This window comes from Lepus europaeus, chromosome 12, assembly GCF_033115175.1.
Source record: "Lepus europaeus isolate LE1 chromosome 12, mLepTim1.pri, whole genome shotgun sequence".
NCBI lineage: Eukaryota > Metazoa > Chordata > Mammalia > Lagomorpha > Leporidae > Lepus > Lepus europaeus.
The window spans coordinates 17,640,044-17,660,042 of NC_084838.1; the positions used below are offsets into that span (position 1 = coordinate 17,640,044).

General features: G+C 43.2%; 2 protein-coding genes across 7 annotated transcripts in view; one reads left to right on the plus strand and one right to left on the minus strand.

Moving 5' to 3' along the window:
• Positions 1-19,999, plus strand: part of ASTN2 (astrotactin 2) — a 1,014,855-nt gene that overhangs the window by 735,881 nt on the left and 258,975 nt on the right. For all 5 annotated transcript variants that reach the window (XM_062207681.1, XM_062207682.1, XM_062207683.1 and 2 more), the window contains one exon: positions 2,783-2,962. In XM_062207681.1, the coding sequence (XP_062063665.1) occupies positions 2,783-2,962 (180 nt within the window). The remainder of the gene's footprint in view (positions 1-2,782; positions 2,963-19,999) is intronic.
• Positions 1-19,999, minus strand: part of TRIM32 (tripartite motif containing 32) — a 51,613-nt gene that overhangs the window by 8,204 nt on the left and 23,410 nt on the right. For both annotated transcript variants that reach the window (XR_009867594.1, XR_009867595.1), the window contains exon 2: positions 9,123-9,202. The gene's annotated coding sequence lies outside the window, so the exon portion shown is untranslated. The remainder of the gene's footprint in view (positions 1-9,122; positions 9,203-19,999) is intronic.

Below are 19,999 nucleotides of genomic sequence, written 5' to 3' on the forward strand. Positions count from 1 at the left end.
ATCTTTCACTACTTTCCCAGGCCATAGCAGAAAGCTGGATCGGAAGAGGAGCAGCCAGTACTAGAACTGGCACCCATATGGGATGCTGGCACTTCAGGCCAGGGTGTTAACCTGCTGTGCCATAGCACCAGCCCCAGATGAGGTAATTTGTAGTTCTCGAAATGGTACCTGTTCTTTTGTAACTCAGTGACTTTGCCCAGGCTAGCCCTTCTGCTTATATCTCCTTTCCAGAGGAAAATTTGACTAAATTAGTCTGTGATGCCTCTCCATTGTCCACTCCTCTCCAGACAACTGAAGGAATTTCATGCTTGAATACTTATATCAAAGCACTAAGATTCACATCAGACTCTTGCCTGTCTCTCCCACTAATCTGAGAACTGCAGGCAGGACTTGAATCTTACTTATTCACGTATCACCAGAAACTACCAAAGAGAAACAGGCCATTGTGGGTGCACATGTTTGATGAAAGAATAAAAACTAAATGAAAACTGAAAAATAAAGAATGAATGAAGGACTCTGGAAAGACATCGGTTGGCTTAGGGGTTTTTGTTTGATTTTTTTTTTTTTTTTTTTTTACTTTTTTAAAGACTTACTTGGAAGGCAGGGTAACAGAGAGAGAGAGAGAGATGTCACATCCTCTGGTTCACTTCCCAAATGGCTATAATGGCCAAGGCTGGGCCAGGCCAAAGCCAAGAACCTGGAACTCCATCCAGGTCTCCCATGTGAGTAGCAGGGGCCCAAACACTTGGGCCATCTTTTGCTGTTTCTCAGGGGCACTATCAGGCAGCTGGATCAGAAGTGGAGCTTCTAAGACTTGAATCAGTGGTTATATAGGATGCTGGTGTGTAGACGGTGGCTTAACCAGCTGTGCCACATGCTGGCTGGCCCCTGGCCTAAGGTTTTCTACCCTAGATCTTACTCATAACACTGTCACCAGTTTAGTGTGTCAGTGGATCCTAATTCTTCCTGAGTTCTTTTATCTTTTTTTCAGTATCCCTTTGCTCATCAGCAAAATGGAGCTCTTTTAGGCTGGGAATTAGAAGAGTTCACCCTCCGGGCTATACCAGTAGTAATTATTGCTGACATCTGCCAGACTATTTGTAATAATTCATATACTGTGCCTTGCCACAGTCCTGAGAGGAAGATAATATTTGTCCAATTGTTCTTCCAACTAAGAAACTGAGGGTCAGAGAGATTAAGTAACTTGTTCAAGGTCACAAAACTAGACAGTGGCATAGCGGGGATCAGACTGCAGTTTTGTCTGCTTAGGGAAAGATCCATAGGGCATCTCCACGGTACTGTTATTTATTACTTAACAGAAGCAGTGTTTTGCCTACCACCCGCTCACACTGTATTTGTGAATGTAACTGTGATGTTCCTATTAGAACTACAAAGGTGTATCTGCTTTAATTAATCAATAATGATGTGCCTGGAAATCCCCTTGTAAATGAAATGTTGGCAAATTGGAGCTCACTTTTAATGTTAGAGAGGCACTTGCTCTTTGATGTGCTGCAGAAAAGGTTGTTCTTATAATAATTGTGGTTGATTTATTTGCTGTTTCTCAGGAATGGTGCCATGTACATGTTTGGGGTGCTGGTGTGGGGAGAGTGCGTGTGAGCCTCAAAGACAAATGAGGGAAGACTTCTGCCTCAAACTATGTCTGTTGAAAGTGCAGAGTGGGTGCTCTTGGCCAGGATGTTGTGACTGGCTTCACAGAGGAGGAGTGACATCCTAGGGTGTGACCTCACAAGGAAGAGAAGAGACTGTTTTGAGTGTGTAGAGCATGAGTTATAAAGGGTAAGGCTGGTAGCATTGGGGATGTAATGGAGAAAGAGCGGTAGAAATCCCAGGTCACATTCAGGACAGATTAGAAAACTGATTTCACTGGAGCTAAAGCCTGGTATGGATAGCTCATGGGAGATGACCTTGGAGGCTGTGAGTGCCCAGAGAAGGTTGTTGGGCTTTATCCAGTAGAAGAAGGAGGCTCAGAAAGATCATGATGCCCCTAGAAGAATAGGTTTTCATTGCCTGTTTGTGGAAGGACAAAGGAGAGGAGCAGTTGTAGTTGAGTTCTGTGCAGGCCTGATGCTAGGTGCTGAGAATTTAGCAGAGGTCTGATAGAAACAATGCAACCAGAAAGCTCTGTGGCAATCTAGGGAGGGAACCACAGAGATAGAAAGGGAAACAATGTTCCAGGAAGCTGGACTAGGGCTCAGATCCATGGATCTAAGAGTATACATTGAGTCTAGGCAATTACAGCCCCAGGACTGCAACCATGGCAGCTGAAACCCTGGTTTATTTGGTGCAGTGGCAAGTGTGTACACTTTGGAGGAAGAGCAGCTGTAGGTTTGAATCCAGCTCCTCTAGCTAGAGGGCCATGGCAAGTCACTTGAGGCTCTCAGCTTTGACTTGCTCATATACACAATGGGGTTAGTGTTGTAGCTAAGATTAAATTCAATGAAGAGGGTGAAACATCTGTGAGTCTGCATACTACATGTTAGTTATTCAGTGAGTAGAAATCAATGATGACTTCTTGACTATGACTCTCATTCCATCAGGGTTCCCAAGTTGAGGAACCTTGTAGAGTCTCTGTTGGTCATACTGTCTCATCAGAGAGAGCACTTCATTGCTATATAAGTCAGGCAATGATATTCATGTTTGGACTTGTACAGCCTTTAGGCTGCCTCTGTGGCAAGAAGTTAAGCACTGGATCCAGGCTGGAAAGAGTGCCAGCCACCAGCCTCCCAAGTCTGACCATCTCCACATGCTGCTCCCTGTCCAGGCTTCACCAACGTCCTCAAGATCCTGACCAAGGAGAGTAGTCGGGAGGAGCTGCTGTCCTTCATCCAGCACTACGGCTCCCACTACATCGCAGAGGCCCTCTACGGCTCAGAGCTCACCTGCATCATCCACTTCCCCAGCAAAAAGGTGCAGCAGCAGTTGTGGCTCCAGTATCAGAAAGGTAAGCCCAGAGTGCTTATTAGAGTTGGCGGCCAGGTGTGTTGTAGAAGGAAAGCAGCTTTAGAAACAGCTGTGCTGCCCTGGATCTAAATCCTGGCTACAGATTAGCTGTGTAGCCTTAAGCAAGTTCCTGGCCCTGTCTGGCTTTACTCTACCATGGGCAGAGTTAGGAGATCATATGATGACTTCCCAGGATTCTTTCAGTAAAGGTATTTATGAGGCCCCAAGTTTCGTGTTTGGACTCCAGATCTCTTACCTTTTATTGCAGATTGTAGGCTCTTGGTTTAACGCTCTCTCTTCTTAAACAACTTCCTGTTTAGAGATGTGGGCAGGGAGTGGTATTTTCTTGGACATCTCCTTCTCCACAGGCTTCTTGAGAACACTCAAGAAGAGCTCCAGCTAATCAGAGAGTGATCACCTCATATCCAAGGGGACTGTTTCCAGTCTGTCCCATGGAAGGTAACAGATGTTGCCTCTCTCTGTTCTCACTATTATCAGAACTGGAATTCCCCAGACCAGACACAGGGAACCAGTCTCTGCCATTCACCTTGGGAAAGTCATTGCCTTCCTACCTCGGTTTTCCTGTTAAACAGGTACTTAAGTAGCTATTCTTGTCTACTTCCCACATTAAAGGGAAACAGCTTGTGTAGTATAATTTTGAGAAATACTCACATTACACACATGCATACATGTATTTAGTAAGTCAAAGTAGTCATACCCCTATTTCACATGTGAGAAAATGCATCTCAGATGTATCAAGTCAAGTGCCCATAGACACAAAGCTAATAAATAGCAAGGAAGCATTGGAACCAGTGCTGGCTGGCTGGATGCAAAAATCCATACTCTTTGTCTTTCAATGGCACTGAAGTGCTTGTTGGTATACTTACTAAGACTATGATCAGTTAACGGCAAATGTCTGTTGATGGAAAGGGAGAACAACTCTGAAAACTTACTTGTATCTTCATATGGCTCAGCCACCCAAGAACTAAATCAGCCGTAAGTCATGAAACCACAGAATATGGGAGACAGAAGTGACCTTAAGGTCTCCTTGAGCTCAGCACTTCAGTGGTATGGTTGGAAAAGCTAAGGCTAGAGGGGAGGAGGACACTTGCTCAAAGTCTCACAGCTCCACTTGGCAGGGCCAAGACAGTGTTTGCTGGGGAGAGTATTCCATACTCTGTTCACTGTTTCTTGGCTGCCACACATTCCCAACTGGATGAAGCCCATGTTTGCCTGATTTTGCCATTCTCAGAATCCTTCCTTTTGTTTCCTGGCGGCTGTACTTCCCCAGCCATGCACACATCCCTTCCTACTTCTGCTGTGCAACTGTGTGGGGGCACTGGGATGCTTTATAGGCACAGGGGACATAATTGAGTTGTCTGGGAATGGCTTCGTTTTATGGCTGTGACAATGACAGTCTTTAAGGAAGTGCATTAAATCAATAGAAGTCTCATTGTACTACCCTATAAATAATGTGACACATCATTAAGCAGGGCAATAAGCTTCAGGACTTTGAAGTAATACAATTAGGTTATGTTTATAAAAACCTTCGCTCACTGGTGGCCACTGAACTAATTTGCTTCATGCCACATTTGGGGCCCAGGACTCTACTCTGATGCTAAGTCCCATTCCTTCTACACCCTTTACTGCCTCTAGGCCTTGGTTTTTCTCATTCCTGAAAATCCCCTTCCTTATTGTAATGGAATTTGTTACAAGTAAGGTGGGAAAGAGGGCAGAAACAATGCTAACACAGCACTTGGGAGCTCCCTGGCTTGGCTACAAGATTGCTTGGTGAACTTGGTGTTGTCACTTCTCTCTTGGCTTCCAGCCTGCAGAGGTACTTTCTGTCCTTCCATCACCCATTATTGCTCCTAAGAAGAATTTGAAAATATAATGAGGCCAACTTAACCATTCTATGCAGCCTCCTCTCCATCTCCACCTGCTATGATTTCCTAGGTGGTATGTTAAACACTGTAGTTTAACTTTTTAATTTTGGGAGTGATGTTAGAGAGTGGGAAGATGGGAAGCTAGGAATGGGCCTTAGGTAGACTTGAAAGACCCTTTGGAATCAGAGATAGTTGGCGTCCCTCCTCTGCCCAGCCATCAGGTATGTATCATTTAAATCTGCTGAACACTGGGAGCCAGACCAGGGTGAATCTGGGCTTGGAAACTCACAACTCTGGAGGCAGAGCTTGTGGGAAGAGGAGAGAAAGAACAGTGTTTCCAGGGAAAAGTGGGATTTCATATTCTAACTCCTCTTCCTACATTCCTGTCAGGTAACCCCAGGCCAAGTAGTTTCTAAGTCCTGGTTTCCTCACAGTGTTAAGTGGAGAGTAGTAATTCCTTGCATGACTTTTAAAGGAATGAAATGAGATAATGCAGGTGAAATGCTTGGCACATAGTAAGAACCTGAAAATAACAGTAGCTTGAAATAAAACAAATACTGTGTGCATCAGCTAAGATGCCAGCCCTGACCCTGGCGCTTGCTAATGTGTGGCCTCAACCCTCACTTCTCCCCGTGAGCTACACATGTCAGTACAAGGAGATAGTCCTTATAAATGTCGGGGGTAGGGTTCCACAATTCTTTGACATCTTTGAAATCTAAGCTTCGATGACTCCTCTTGGACTGGAAGGGCTAAGTCTGGGAATATTGTAAGTCAGGAGAAATGGACCAAATAGAGCACAGCTAACAGCCTGGACATTTGTACAGCCCTCTGAAGTTCACACATGGCCTTCCTTTGGTCCTTTCATCTAACCCATGAAGTAAAGAAGGCAATGGTAATACTCATGCCTTCATTTAAAGAAGAGAAACCTGCATCTTAGAGAAAGGACTTGCCACATCACACAGTGAAATAGATGGTATTTGAATCCTAAACTGAGTCCAGTGCTCCCTTTCCCTTGGATCCAGTGTCCCCAGGTATTAAAATCAAATGTCCCAGCTTTCTCAGATTAACTAATGCTTGGTCTGAAGACTAATATGATCTGGGGCAGCCCCTGGAAATTACTGAAAAAAAATCAAGGAAAATGGAATGAGTGTTTTGTTTTACTCTCTTTTTTGTTTGTTTGTTTTTTGACAGGCAGAATGGACAGTGAGAGAGAGAGAGAGACAGAGAGAAAGGTCTTCCTTTGCCGTTGGTTCACCCTCCAATGGCTGCCACGGCCAGCGCACTGCGGCCGGCGCACTACACTGATCCGAAGGCAGGAGCCAGGTGCTTCTCCTGGTCTCCCATGAGTTGCAGCGCCCAAGCACTTTGGCCATCCTCCACTGCACTCCCGGGCCACAGCAGAGAGCTGGCCTGGAAGAGGGGCAACCGGGACAGAATCCGGCGCCCTGACAGGGACTAGAACCTGTTTTGCCAGCACCGCAGGTGGAGGATTAGCCTATTGAGCCGCGGCACCGACCTTGTTTTACTCTCATTCCCCTGAATGTGCACTCCACAAGGGCTAAAAGGGATGCATTTACCATTCATTGGTTCTTGAACATTTCCCACATGCACCCACATCCCCCTCTATACACCTCCAGCCAGGTGCTAGGACACCTTTGTAGGGAAGCTATGGACTCTGTTCTTACATTATTCATTACCAGCATGCTTTAGCCTCCCAACATTTTATCACTTTTGTTATAGACTCAAAAAAAAGTTATAGACAACTGGAAAGAGTGAGGAGGCTGGCACATAGTAGGGCATGAATTTCTGTTGTATGATGGCCTAGATGCTAGTTCTGATCAATTGAGTTGTGGCTTATCTAGATCACTGTATTGAGGTCATTAGGATTACAGGAAAAGCAAGCTCTGATTAGTTAACAGTGTCTGTTCTAGATACAGAAAATGGATTTGGTGCTCCATATCCTGTGAATTTTCTTCTCTGGGATAGGGCAAAAATAAAAGCTAGAATAATACTCTTACCTTCTTGTACTGATTTCAGAGGATGTATTGGGCAAGCCAAGAATGACTGAAGAGATCCATGCAGGCATTTTCTATCACCAGGTAGGCATTCTGGGCTTTCCAGCTGTCTCAGGGGGACTTCATCATTGGATAAGTCAGTAAGGTAGAAATTGCTGAATCCCAGGAGATGGGCCACAGGAGGCCCCTGGAATAGCTGAAATCATCCCTGGAAGCTCCATGTCCCAGACATGCCTAACAGAAGCTGTTCAACCTATCAGGATCTTTTAACTACCCCTGCCCTTATACCTTTCCCCAAACCAGGTGATGTTCTGAATAGCTTATCACTGTGTAACTTTTGTACTAAATTAATTGTACTTAACAGTCTTGTGTTTTAAAAGCCCATCTTTCCCCTAACAGGGACTCCTTGATAGTCACTTGACCTGCCTATCAATGACTTTGATACATGAGCCTTATTTTATGATTAGGGCTTTCTTTATAAAGTCACCCTTTATCTGGCTACCTTGGATGCAGTCTTCTGCATGTGGAGATAAAGCACAAGTTTTGTAGTCACATGGAACCTCAGCTCAAATCCCAACTATCCCTTATCAGTTTTGTGATCCTGGGAAAACTGATTCTTCCTCTAACGTCAGTTCCCCCATATGAAAAACGCAGGGTCATCATGACAATTAAGGAAATAGATCAATGGATGGACCCATCTAACTCTCATTTGGGCACCTAATTATTAATTTCTTCATCCAGCCCATTCCTTCTACCCATGGTTGTCACAGCCACTCAGATTACTGTGTTCCTAGGTTTGTGTGTGTGTGTGTGTGTGTGTCTATAAGCAAGCATATGTGTATGAGCAAGAGGTATATAACTGCTAGTTTGTTGGTTGACCCTAGACAAAGAATAGGATAGGTTGGCCTGGTGTGGGGAAGGCCTTGGTCCATTCAAAAGCAGTTGTGGAGCCAGTGGAGGGAGGGAGCTGTGGAGTTGGATGAGGCAGGTTTCAAACAGAGGTCTTGACTTTTGGCATCCCCTGTCATTTTCTACCTGGGGATAATAGTGATGGATACAGACATTGCCAGTCTGATAGGTTTACCAATTTTCAGTTGCCTTCCTTTTCATGGAGAAAGTGACTATGGAAGGAGAAGGATGTGTGTATGTGAAGGAATTGTTCATTTTGGCCATGGGAAGGTTACAGAGAGGAAGGGAGGAGGAAAAGAAGACAGAAAAGTATAATAGACAAAACTTAAAGAGAGTTTAGAAGTGAAAGAATATATGTAATTAACCTCCCTGTGATTCCTGTGGAGCTAGCTCTGCTCTTAGGTTTAGAGTGGGAGAATCCATGGTAAAGGGATGTCCCCACAGATAAATACTTTCACCACTTTCAAAAGGTATTTTATCTCTATTGCAGTTATCCAAAAGTATCCACATACTACAAAAGTATATTACAATATACTTTTGAATGTCAGCTGAAACATTCCTGGATTACTTTTTAAGGGAGTTTTTGCCATTGAAAGGCAGCCAGGGGTTGAGGGTGGGAGGAGAAAGGAAAGATGTAGTCAGATGTCACTGCCTCATGTGAGGACAGGTGTGGCCAAGGGGCTGATGTGAGTGAGAGAACTCTCCAGAGCTTTCACTTCCCTGAGGGAACGTGCTTCAAAGGCAGCAACAAGACATGAAAGCAGTTGTTCCTAGGATCTGAGACCTGTGGGGTGCTCCTTTACTTCCTCAGTAAATTAATAACCTGGGGGCAGTTTTCAATTCCTATCCCTCTTGACCTTTCAGTAGCATTTGACAGAGGCGGCTGTTCCCTGCTTGAGGCACTTTCTGTATTTGCTTCCATGGTACCAGATCTCCCTTGTTTTCCAACCCCCTTCCTGCTTGTTGCTTCTCTGTCTGCTCTGCATGTTCATCCTCCCCTGCCAAACCAGTAAACGTGGTTTCATGGGAGCCCAGCGTGCAGCCCCTCTTCCCAGGCTTGTCTGTGTGAGGATTCTCAGTTACTATTCCAACACTGATGACTCCCACTTTGTTCCTACAGCTCCAAGCCTTCCTCTGGCATTTGCTCTCATAATGCCCAAACTCCTGCTTGCCCAAACTGCAGCCCCCACAACCTAGTACTTTTCTAGTGTTCTAATGAAAAGCACCATTACCTGTTTAGAGGCAGAGCCAGAAGCCTATTTCAACACCTCTCTCTCCTTCACCTGTCCCATTTCCAATCCTTCATAAGTCACCATTACAGCTCACCTGGAACCCAGAGTTGGTCTCCTACCTGTTCTCTCTGCATCCACTCCTGCCCCTAGTCCATCCAGACACACGGTAGCCCTGAAGATGTGGATGAGTCAGTGTTCTCTAGAGAAACAGAAACAACAGGACGGATATATAGAAGGTGGGGTATGTAGACACGCATATGGGATTCTTATAATGAATCAGTGCTTATGATTATGGGGGCTGAGAAGTTCCAGGATCTAGAATCATCAGGCCAGAGACCAGGAGGACTGATGGTGTAGTTCTAGTCTTAAGGCATGAGAACCAGGGAACCATGGTAAAAGGTCCTGTCTGAAGAAAAGCCAGTGTTTCAATTAGAGTCCAAAGGCCAGAAAGCCCAATGTCCTACCTGTAGGCAGTTAAGTAGGAGGAATTCCAGGGTTTCACTTCAGTCTTTTTGTCCTCTTGGGTTCTTATCTGATTGGATCAACCCACCCACATTAGGGACGGTAATCTGATTCACTTTGTCTATAAATCAAATGTTAATCTCATCCTCATAGAAAAATGTTAAAGTCACCCTTATAGACACACCCAGAATAATGTTTGACCAAATATCTGGGCATCACAGGATGTTTCTGAAATGGAGACCCCAATATGCTGTTCATTTGGATTAAAACTCCTGGGTACCTTGTCACTGTTCTGATGAGAATTTCCAGACTGATCAGGTCTTACTCTTCAGCTTCCTGTGTACCCATGCTCTGCCTTTCAGTTATAATAACCTTTGACCTACAACAAGTTGTAGTCCTTCTGCTGCTTTTGTCCTTTTTTGTCTACATCACTTCAGATCACTCAACTCAAATGTCACTTTCCTAGGAAACCTTTCTAGAAGCCTCAGGCTAGGTCAGGAGCGTTTATTACGTTCTCTCATTGAATGAGGTTCCTTTGCTACATGCAATCTTAGTTTGTAGTTTCACACTCACTAGTTTATTTCTATCAAAGTCACTAAACTCTAAGCTCTGTGAAGGTAGGGACCAGGTCTACTTGGCTAAACATTGTGGCATAATGTCTACCCAGTGCATGCATGTAGATAGCATTCACTAATGTCTGTGGAAATGAATGAATGAATGAGTGAAGGAGGCTAAGAGCATCATACATGCCTCAGTATAATAGGCAAAGTGGTGTTTGTCCGCATTTATGTTTTATTTGGGAAGAAAGTTTCCATAGCTTTCTTGCAGTCTCAAAAGGTTCTCTGGCTCCCAACTGATGTATAGAACCATCTGAGATCCAAGAGCACTGGCTGTGAACTCAAATAATCCTGACTTCTCCATTCCTACCTGCATGGCCCCAGGGGCAATCAACTCTGAGCATTTTACACCTTAACTGTAACATGGGCTAATACCTCAGCCTTTCTTGCATTTGTCTGCGTTACCGTCCTAGCATGGAGTTGGCTAAGTATCCCTTTCCTCTCCCCTTGCACTTTGGCTTCTGTGCAGCTGTTTGTAGGATCAGTGTAGCTCTAGGGTAGGATTTCTTCCTAGAGGGAGTAAGGAGACTGGAGGAGGCTAAATATGAGCTGGACTCTCCAGCTTGCAGCACGCCAGAGGAGAGAGCCAACTTATTTCTCCTCAGAACTATGTAAAAAGATGATACAGGATGTGGTTCATTAAACACAAATAGGCCCATGAGACTCCCGTTTCCACAAGATGAAATTACCAAAAAAAGCATTTGTTCCCTGGTTTAGATTGAGTCCATCTGGAACAGAACACCCTAGTCTTTCTCCTATTGGTGCGCACCAAGAATAATAATCCTGCGTGTGTGCCTGGCAAAGTGCATCTCACAGAGCACTTGCTCGTACTTTATTCCATCGAATTTGCTCCTCACACAAGTCTGTGAGGGATGTGCTTTGATCTGCATTTCACACTTGAGGAAACTGGGGCTCAGATGGGTGAAGTGACTTGTCAGAGTACACCCCAGGGAACATAGCAGAGCAGGGATTTGAACCCAGGCTGCTCCAGTCACATGCCCAGCAATACCACGGCAGCCACTCAGAACTTTTCAGATGCTGGCATCAAACCCCAGAGCCATTTGCTCTCCTGTTCTGTTTTTCTCATCCTTAGCTCAAAGAACTGAGGCGAGCTAAGACTGCAAGAACAGATCCTCAACTTGTTAGTGTGGAAACACAGGTACACTCTTCACCACTTGCTTCCAAACCTTAGTGTAGCGATAGCTTTACGGGTAAAGCTTGACTCTCAAATGTCAGACCTGGAAGAGATGTTAGCGATCATCTAGCCAGGCCTGTGTTTCTGTGCACTACTATGAACAAATGCATGGAAAAAGATACTGAGGTAGGACCAGGATTACTGGGAAATAATACAGTGATTGCTTTACAATGTCTGTCACAGGTGTGAAGTAAGAAATAATGACTTGTGTGTAAGATTTTTCACTCCTGTCTAGGTTAGCCATTTCCATTATACAGAGGAGAAGGTTGATATCAGCTTATGTAGTAAATTAGAACCTGAGGTTGAAACAGCCGTATTTTGTTTAAGATTTTCGGCATGTGTTCAGAGTTAGTTAATAAAATATACCATAACTTGAATAGGAAAGAGCTATGGATTCAGCAAGATGAAACTGAAACTGTGCAAGGTTTATTGCATGTGAGTTCATCATTATACTCTCATATATAATACCCATATAAACAATAACCCACAGCCAAGTAATATTTTATTGTTTTTATAATACTCTTCCTTGCTATTGAAGGGAGATATTTAACAGTCAGCTAGAAGCATTTTAAGGTCTTTTCCCTCCTGAAAACTTACAACAAATTCAACTCCTGGTTGCCAATGCCCGCTATATCCTCCTAGATGACTGTCACCAGTTGGCAGACTGCAGATTTTCTTATTTGGTGGTGTAGGGTATCATATGTGCATAAATCTTCTTTGCACACACACACACACACACATATAGCATCATTACCTGAAGTGCCGTGGACTGTCCCTGTTGTCCATAAGGGAGGCAACAAGAGATTGACACTGTTGTAAAGTAGTTACCTTGCTTCTCTTCAAACTAGAGACAAACCACACTCATTCCCCACAGACCCAGTCCAGGGATAAAGGGACTGAGGAAATGAGATTACTAGAAAAAACCTTTCTCTCTCAGCAGCCTTGCACTAAGAATGTGGAATTTCCCTAGACATGAATATGGAACACTTGTTATCTGTCTATCTTCAGCCCCAAAATTGTCTGGAGAGAACACAGACTTATGCACTAAAATGTCATTTTTTTAAATAAAGAATTTATTTATTTGAGAGGCAGAGTTACAGAAAGAGAGAAACAAAGATCTTTCATCTGCGAGTTCACTCCCCAAATGACTAGAATCGCCAGAGGTAGGTCAGGTTTAAGTCAGAAGGCAGGAGATTCATCTGGGTCTCCCGTGTATGTGCCTGGTTCCAAATACTTGGGCCATCTTCTACTGCTTTCACAGATGCATTAGAAGGGAGCTGGATTGGAAGTGGAATAGCTGGGACTTGAACCAGTGCTCATATGGGATGCTGGTATTGCAGGCAGTGACTTAACCTGCTGTGCCACAATGCTCGCCCCTGCATTGAAGCTTTTTCTTTTCCAGATCATTACCATCAGGAGTAACCCACCAACCTGAGAGCAGATCACCCACAATCCCTTTAGATGCTACACCATAAGGACATCTCCTTTCCCCTTCTGCCTCTCATTTCTTTCTCCCTCCTCTGTAATTCCACAGTAATGCTTTGAACCCCTCTTATACCATTATGAGGTATAAAGGATGCCAAGGTCAGTAAGACATAGCCCCTGCACTCATGGAGCTCACACTCAAGTGGAAGAAACTGACAGATGAGCAGACCATAGCAGGCTTTTTCTTTTTCTTTTTCAAAATTTTGATACATAGTAATTATACACCTTTATGGGCTACAGTGTGGTATTTCAATACATGTAGATAATGTATGTTGATTAAATCAGAGGTATTATCATATCCTTCACTCCAAACAGTTATCATTCTTTTGTGTTGGGAACATCCAAAATCCTCTTCTAGCTATTTTGAAATATACAGAAAGTTACTATTAATTATAGTCATTCTATAGCCACAGAATACTAGAATCTATTCCTCCTGTCTACCTGTACTTTTGTATCTGTTACCAACCTCTCTCTATCCCCACTGTCTCTTACCCTTCCCATCCTCTGATAACTACAATTATATTGTTTACATCTATGAGATCAACTGTCTTAGCTTCCACATATGACTTACATCATGACAGAAATGAATGACATCATCTGTCCCAGGCTTATTTCACTTAACATAATGTCCTCCTAGCTTGCCCATGTTGCGGCAAATGACAGGATTTCATTCTTTTTTTATGGTTTTTTGGCAAATTCTGTAACAAAGGAAACATAAAATATGTTTATGGTGGGCAGAAAGTAGCAGTGACAAGGCTGAAAGTTGAGTCCCTAACTCACCTAGAGTGGACTGAGAAATTTCTCTGGAGAAGATGATGACTAAGCAGATCTGTGAAGAATAAGGGGGCATTTGCCAACTGGAGAGGCAGACAGGAAGGGGAGTCCAAGCAAGGAGCACACATGCCAACTGGATGTGTGGGAAGGCCTGGCCCCTCTGGGGAATGGTGAGTCCTACTGCCTTTATGTGCTCCTGAAGAATGCCACTGGCTTCTCTGTTAGAATGTTGAATGTCAATGTGCTTCAGTCTCTCAGCAGTTAGACTTCCCTTGCCTCTATTCACTGCTGAGAACTGTCATAGATAGGAAAGGCTGAATCTCAACTGCCTCAAATTAAATGAAAACAATGGATTGGTTGGGAGATACCAAGGAATAGTGGGAAAAAAACAAAACAAAACACCTGGATCTTGTGTGATTATTACAAAGACTATATGAGATCACGCGATTAATTGGCCCATGATAGGAACTCAACAAAAGTCAGTCATCAGTACCCTCTCCTTCCCAAGATGTAAGCCTCAGTACAATGCCCATGCCAAGCTTTGTGTGAATCATCTGTCTCATTTAGCAGATGTGTGATGGAACTCAAGGCGTTTTGGTTCTCTGAGTCTCAATTTCCTTATCTTTAGAATAGGCATAATAATGCTTGTGTTGCAGGACTGTTATGAGGACTGTACTTGCTATATCATAAAGTTTAGGAAACACCAGCTATTATTATTATTATCATTCACTATTATTATGTAAAATAATTAAACTAATGGTGATTATCATTGCTATTCATTTTCTCAAGCAAAGAGCATGATGATGTAGTCCTTTCCAGTTCTGACTACAGCAGCCTAAGATATATGGCTATTTCTCCCTGGCTAACCTGAAAACTTTTTTGAATTTGAACTGTGTCTGACCTTGAGATGGGACTAGAAAGCAAAGTTAACAGTCATATGGCCTAGAACCCAGCAGTGGGGCACCAAGGGGCAAGTGTGTACAATTGAACATCAAGTTTTGTTGTTTAAGAAGAACATGTATGTGCACATGTGTGTTGAGGGCAAGGGTGACAGAGGACGGGTAACAATGACTGACATGTGTCAAGTCCTTCTGTGGGCCAGTTAATCTAATGAGCTCATATTATATTCTAACAGTCCTGCAAGGTCCAGACTGTTGTCTCTATCTTTCAAATGAGAAAACTTATCTGCTCAAAGTCATATGGATGACAACAGGAAGAGGCAGGATGCTACCCTAGGACTGTCTGGCTTCAGAGTCCACCTGCCCTACTGCCCCTTTATAAAGGCAGATGCTATGTACTGAGGATTTACTGTGTGCCAGGATGTTGCTGGACACTTTACATATAAGATTCATGTAATTCTTAGGGCAACCCTTTAACATTGTTATCTTTATGCCTAGAAAACTGAAATTTGAGAGTGGGAGGCAGGGGAAATATATGATCCAAAGGCATAGAACTAACCAAAGATATTCTCTCTTTCTTTCTCTTTTTGCTATTTTTCCTTGCTGCAATCCTCTCACAATTTACATTTTGCTATTACTTGGCCACAGTGGCCCTCTAGAAAGAGGGTTCTCTCTGAGAGGTGTTTATCTTCTCTGAGCAAAAATTACAAGTACTTAGAAAGTGAAAAAGAGGGAAGACAGATCAGCATAATTTAAGCCATGTGATGCTGGCCACAGCTAGAGCCTTGTTTCTCAGTTGCACCATGACCATGGTTTGGAGTGCAGGCTCTGAACAAGGTCTTAGAGACTGACTGACTTGACCATTGAGTCCCTGGGCAGGAAATGGCTTTGATTTCACTGATGCCCAAGTAGATGGAAGGCTCTTTTGGAGATCATGGGTCAAGAAGTCCCTGAAATCTAGGGCACTTCAATCATAGAAACTTACAACTGGAAAGATCCTTAATTTAATAAACCTATTGATGTAGGTAGGGTAAATGAAGTTGTTGCCCCATTTTGCTCAAAGGGAAGACTGAATTAGCAAAAGAATTAGGACTTCCTCTTTCTCCTCCCTCTCTCATCCAAGGAAGCATATTGAAACACAATTCAAGAGACCAGGTGTCCAAAGGTATCTTTTTTTTCTGGAGTAGCTGTATTGATATATAGCTTATTTGTCATAAAATGGAAGTCATGTCTCTTCCAGTGGTGACTTTGCACCAAGACAAAGTTTGGGTTGAGACCAGAAAGGGACATGACTTTCAATTATTTTATAGAGCATATTCTCTAAGGAAAAGCAAATCAAAGGGAAGCATTCCTCTCACCTTTTCATCCCCAGCTCATTTTCTGTTGCTGTTAGATAGTGATTCAGGGTGGCAGCTGGTGGGTGGAGAAGGAGGTGGCACAACCAGCAGCTGCTAATTGTGACCCAAGGTGTCCATATCAACACATGAGCTAAGCTGACCCCTACCCTGCATTTATTCAGTAACAATTTTAGTGCCCACTATATTTTAAGTACTGTGCTTGGAGTTGTCAATGGAGTAATAAACTAAACGCTGCTCTGCCTACATAGGGCTCATTCTAGTCTTAGAGGGAGATAAGTACCAAGAAAATCACAATGTGACATATGAATGTTAGCACAGGAAAAACAAAAGTGTGCAGTGCACACCTGACTCGATCAGGAAAGTGGATCAGAAATGTTAAGAAGACCTTAATAAGGTGAGATTTAGGCCAATATTGGGGGGTAGGAAAAGAGTTCCAAATAACAAACAAAAAAACATGTACAGAAACATCTCTGAGGTAAGGGAGAAAATGTGGATGCCTCAGAGTGCTAGAGTAGGATGGAAGTGGGAGTGAGGATTCTAGAAAGAGGCAGGATCTGCGTCTCCTTGGGAATTGTAGAGCATGGTAAGGCATTTGTACTTTTACTGGAAGCAATTAAAGACCATTTAAAGGTTTTTTTGGATTGCTATGAGCATTTGCATTTTAGAATTTGATTCTAGCTAGCATGGGATGGGGCTGAACTTGGGACGGGAGAAAGCACATGGAGGATGCTAGATGAGAATCAGGAAGATCAGTCAGAAAGCTGTGGCAGTGTGTTTCAAGGAGAAAAATAATAACAGCTTAACACTTAGTAGCCACTAGGATGAGGAAAAGAATAAATGAATGTGAAAAAAATTAAATTACTATTATGGTGAGAACTTAATGATTGAATGATAGGAGGTGGGAAACAAGAGGTAAAGAAATGATGAGAGATAGTCCCAAGGTTTCTGGCTTATGTGCCTGAATGGATGCTGGTATTCCTTGGGTGGAACAAAAGAAGAGTCTTGAGTATGGGAGAACTGAATTCAGTTTTGAATATTCTCTAAGGTTCCTAAGGGATAGACAATTGGCAATATAAAATGGACAATTGGATATATCCAGTCTGGTAACCAAAAGGAAGGTAAGACCTTGGCTGGGACCTACTTGCACAGGCAGCGTAAGTCACAGAACTCAGTATCTTCTAGAATGAAAATAAAGATCCTCTTCTGCAATTTGTTTCTGTAGGGAGCACTTCCCTCTGCCACACCCAGGATTGATTCTGACATTCTATTTAGAGAAGTTTAATTTCCTTCAGAGAAGCTGACCATGCTGCCAGTTGGTGAGAGATTTTATGTGTGGGAAATGTTATGGGACATTGAAGAATAGTCCTCGTATATATTAAGTTGGCTGGAGTTAATGTATTCCTTTCAATGAGGAGAAAAAAAATACATCTGTGATTATGGTCACCAGGGTGAAAGAATACACACTTTCAGGGTTTTTGCTTGGTCATTTGTACCTTGCCTTTGGCTGGCAATTAATATTTTATGAAGGGTCCAGGGAATATGTGCCTGTTACATGACCTTTCTTCCAGTGTGTCAGTTAGTAAAAGTTTTATTCTCTAAGATCCAGCCCCTGGGGCTTGGATTGGGTGAGCTAATGCTTAATCTCTCTTTACCCTTTGAGATATGCTACTTTTTCATTTAAGTTTATTTCCAACACTTCTACAGAATTATCAAATGTGTCAAACAAATTTCAGATTCAGGGGCATGTGAGATTTAAAGGTTTGCTATTTTTAAGTTGAAATATTAAATGTCATTTCATAAAACACATGGTTTTATTCATGTAGCTGCTCAGAAAATAATCTTATGAAGTTTTCACTTATCATATTATAAGATAATTTTGAATATTTAAATATTTCTGTCACTCTGAAATAGCAGGATAGACCCCACTCAGTATTTTGTTCCAATGTTGAGACTGATGATGGCTGCCTATTCACCAAGATTATATGAAAAGATATATCACTTACATAATGAAACTTTCTAAGGAGAGAAAAGGGAGGTCCCTGACAGGTCCAAAAATGACTTAAGAGAGGAGGGAAAGGAGACTGGTTTGCCTTTTGTATAGTAGGAGGTTGGTAGGGTAAGGTTGGTTCCTATGCACTGTCTGGGGCTTACATGGTTAGAACTTAATGCCTGGCACCAAAAATGAAAGTATCTAGGCCTTCTTATCAAGCTTCTCAAATAGAAGACTGAAAGGGAAGGGGGAGTAGCAGACTTGGAAGATTTCAGCAGTTAAGTATCAAGACTGGAGCCAGAATATTTATTACAATTTACCAATGGTGTTTGAGTGATGACTGAAATGTGCCATGTTTAATTTAATTGAACTTGAAGTTATTTTTTTTTGTTGTTTTTCTTTAAAGATTTATTTTATTTATTTGAGGGACAGAGTTACAGAGAGAGGTAGAGACAGAGAGAGAGGTCTTCCATTCGCTGGTTCACTACTCCACTGGCCGCAACGGCCGGAGCTAAACTGATCCGAAGCCAGGAGCCAGGAGCCAGGAGCTTCTTCCAGGTCTCCCACATGGGTGCAGGGCCCCAAGAACTTTGGCCATCTTCTACTGCTTTCCCAGGCCATAGCAGAGAGTTGGATCGGAAGTGGAGCAGCCGGGACTAGAACCGGCATCCATATGGGATGCCGGCGCTTCAGGCCAGGGCTTTAATCTGCTGTGCCACAGCGCCGGCCCTCTTGAAGTTATTTAAATAAGATATTATGGCTCTCTGTGAGTCATTCAGTCTAGGGCTTGTAAGGGAGGTAAAAATTCCACTAAATCTTATGTAAGTGCCCAATAGTGTGCATTTTGAGAAGTGAAACTGAGTGCCATGGTCACATTGAATAATGTCAGGAACACTGAAGGGGATAACGAATGTCTCAGTCTGTTATTGTGTATTTAGTATGTACAGAGCTGGCCTGGACTTACATTTCAGTTATCTTTGAGGTAGAAATTCAGAGTTCTTTACCCTTGAGAGGCAACTTTGGATAGCGAACTATTTTTGCTGCCATTTGTTGGAACAGGAAAACAGATAATTGGAAATGGTCCAAGAGTTTATAGAACTGTGCATCTGGGGCAGAGTCTTGTCCATAGCATCCAGTGCTAAGAGAACTGCATCAAGTTTGGCCAGTTGTGCTGACTCCTGAGTTCTTCCCATTATTCAGGGATGTTCCAGTTAAGGGCTAAAACTCAGCAGCTTTGCAGTAAGTTCCATCAGATATGATAGTGGCAATGTCATCTACAAAGTATATAAATTTCTTCTGCTCTTCACTCAGTTGATCCAAAGGGGCTACCCAGATACCCAAGGCATCTGGGAAAGGAAGTGACTTTCACTAGCACTGTGGCATCTGGGGTGGGACTAAAGATGGAGAGGGCCCCTTCTACAGATGGGATTTGCCAGTTTTCACTCTGCTGTATCAAGCTCTCAGGAGCTATGATGAGCTTTCGGAGAGCTACTTCCTCAACCCATGGCATAATGTACAGCTGGGTATGAAGGGTAACAGGCCTTGTGATAATTGCCTCTGTTTCCAGGAGGGACCAGTGTGTAGTCAGCAATTGCACTCTAATGGCACAGAGAATGAGGCAGTTTCTTGCACCAGATGTCTCTAGGCAACTTACGACCATCAAGCATGGTCTAAAGACTTCAGGAGCATGAGAAGAAGTTAAGGCCTTTAAATGAAGGACTTGCTTGAGGCACTGATTAGAATTCCTCTTATACTACAATTTGGGACTTTTATTGCACAAGATCACAATGAAGGGTGGCTTATTTGTGAGGAACGTCTCAAACGAACTTATATAAATTTGTGAGGAATATGTTGTTTCTAGAACCTAAACATGACTAAAAAATATTGAGCTTATTTTAAATATTGTAGATGCCATTTCTCAGGGGTAGACTTGCCCTCTGCTAACTATCAGGAATCTAACCAGTGTGGCAAGACCTTGTGCTATGTGTGAGGCAATGGGCTGTCCTCCACCACCCCCTTGTTTGTTTGTTTTTTATTTATTTGACAGATATAGTTAGACAGTGAGAGTGAGAGACAGAGAGAAAGGTCTTCCTTCCGTTGGTTCACTCCCCAAATGGCTGCTATGGCCGGCGCACTGCGCCAATCCGAAGCCAGGAGCCAGGTGCTTCCTCTTGGTCTCCCATGCCGGTGCAGGGCCCAAGCACTTGGGCCATCCT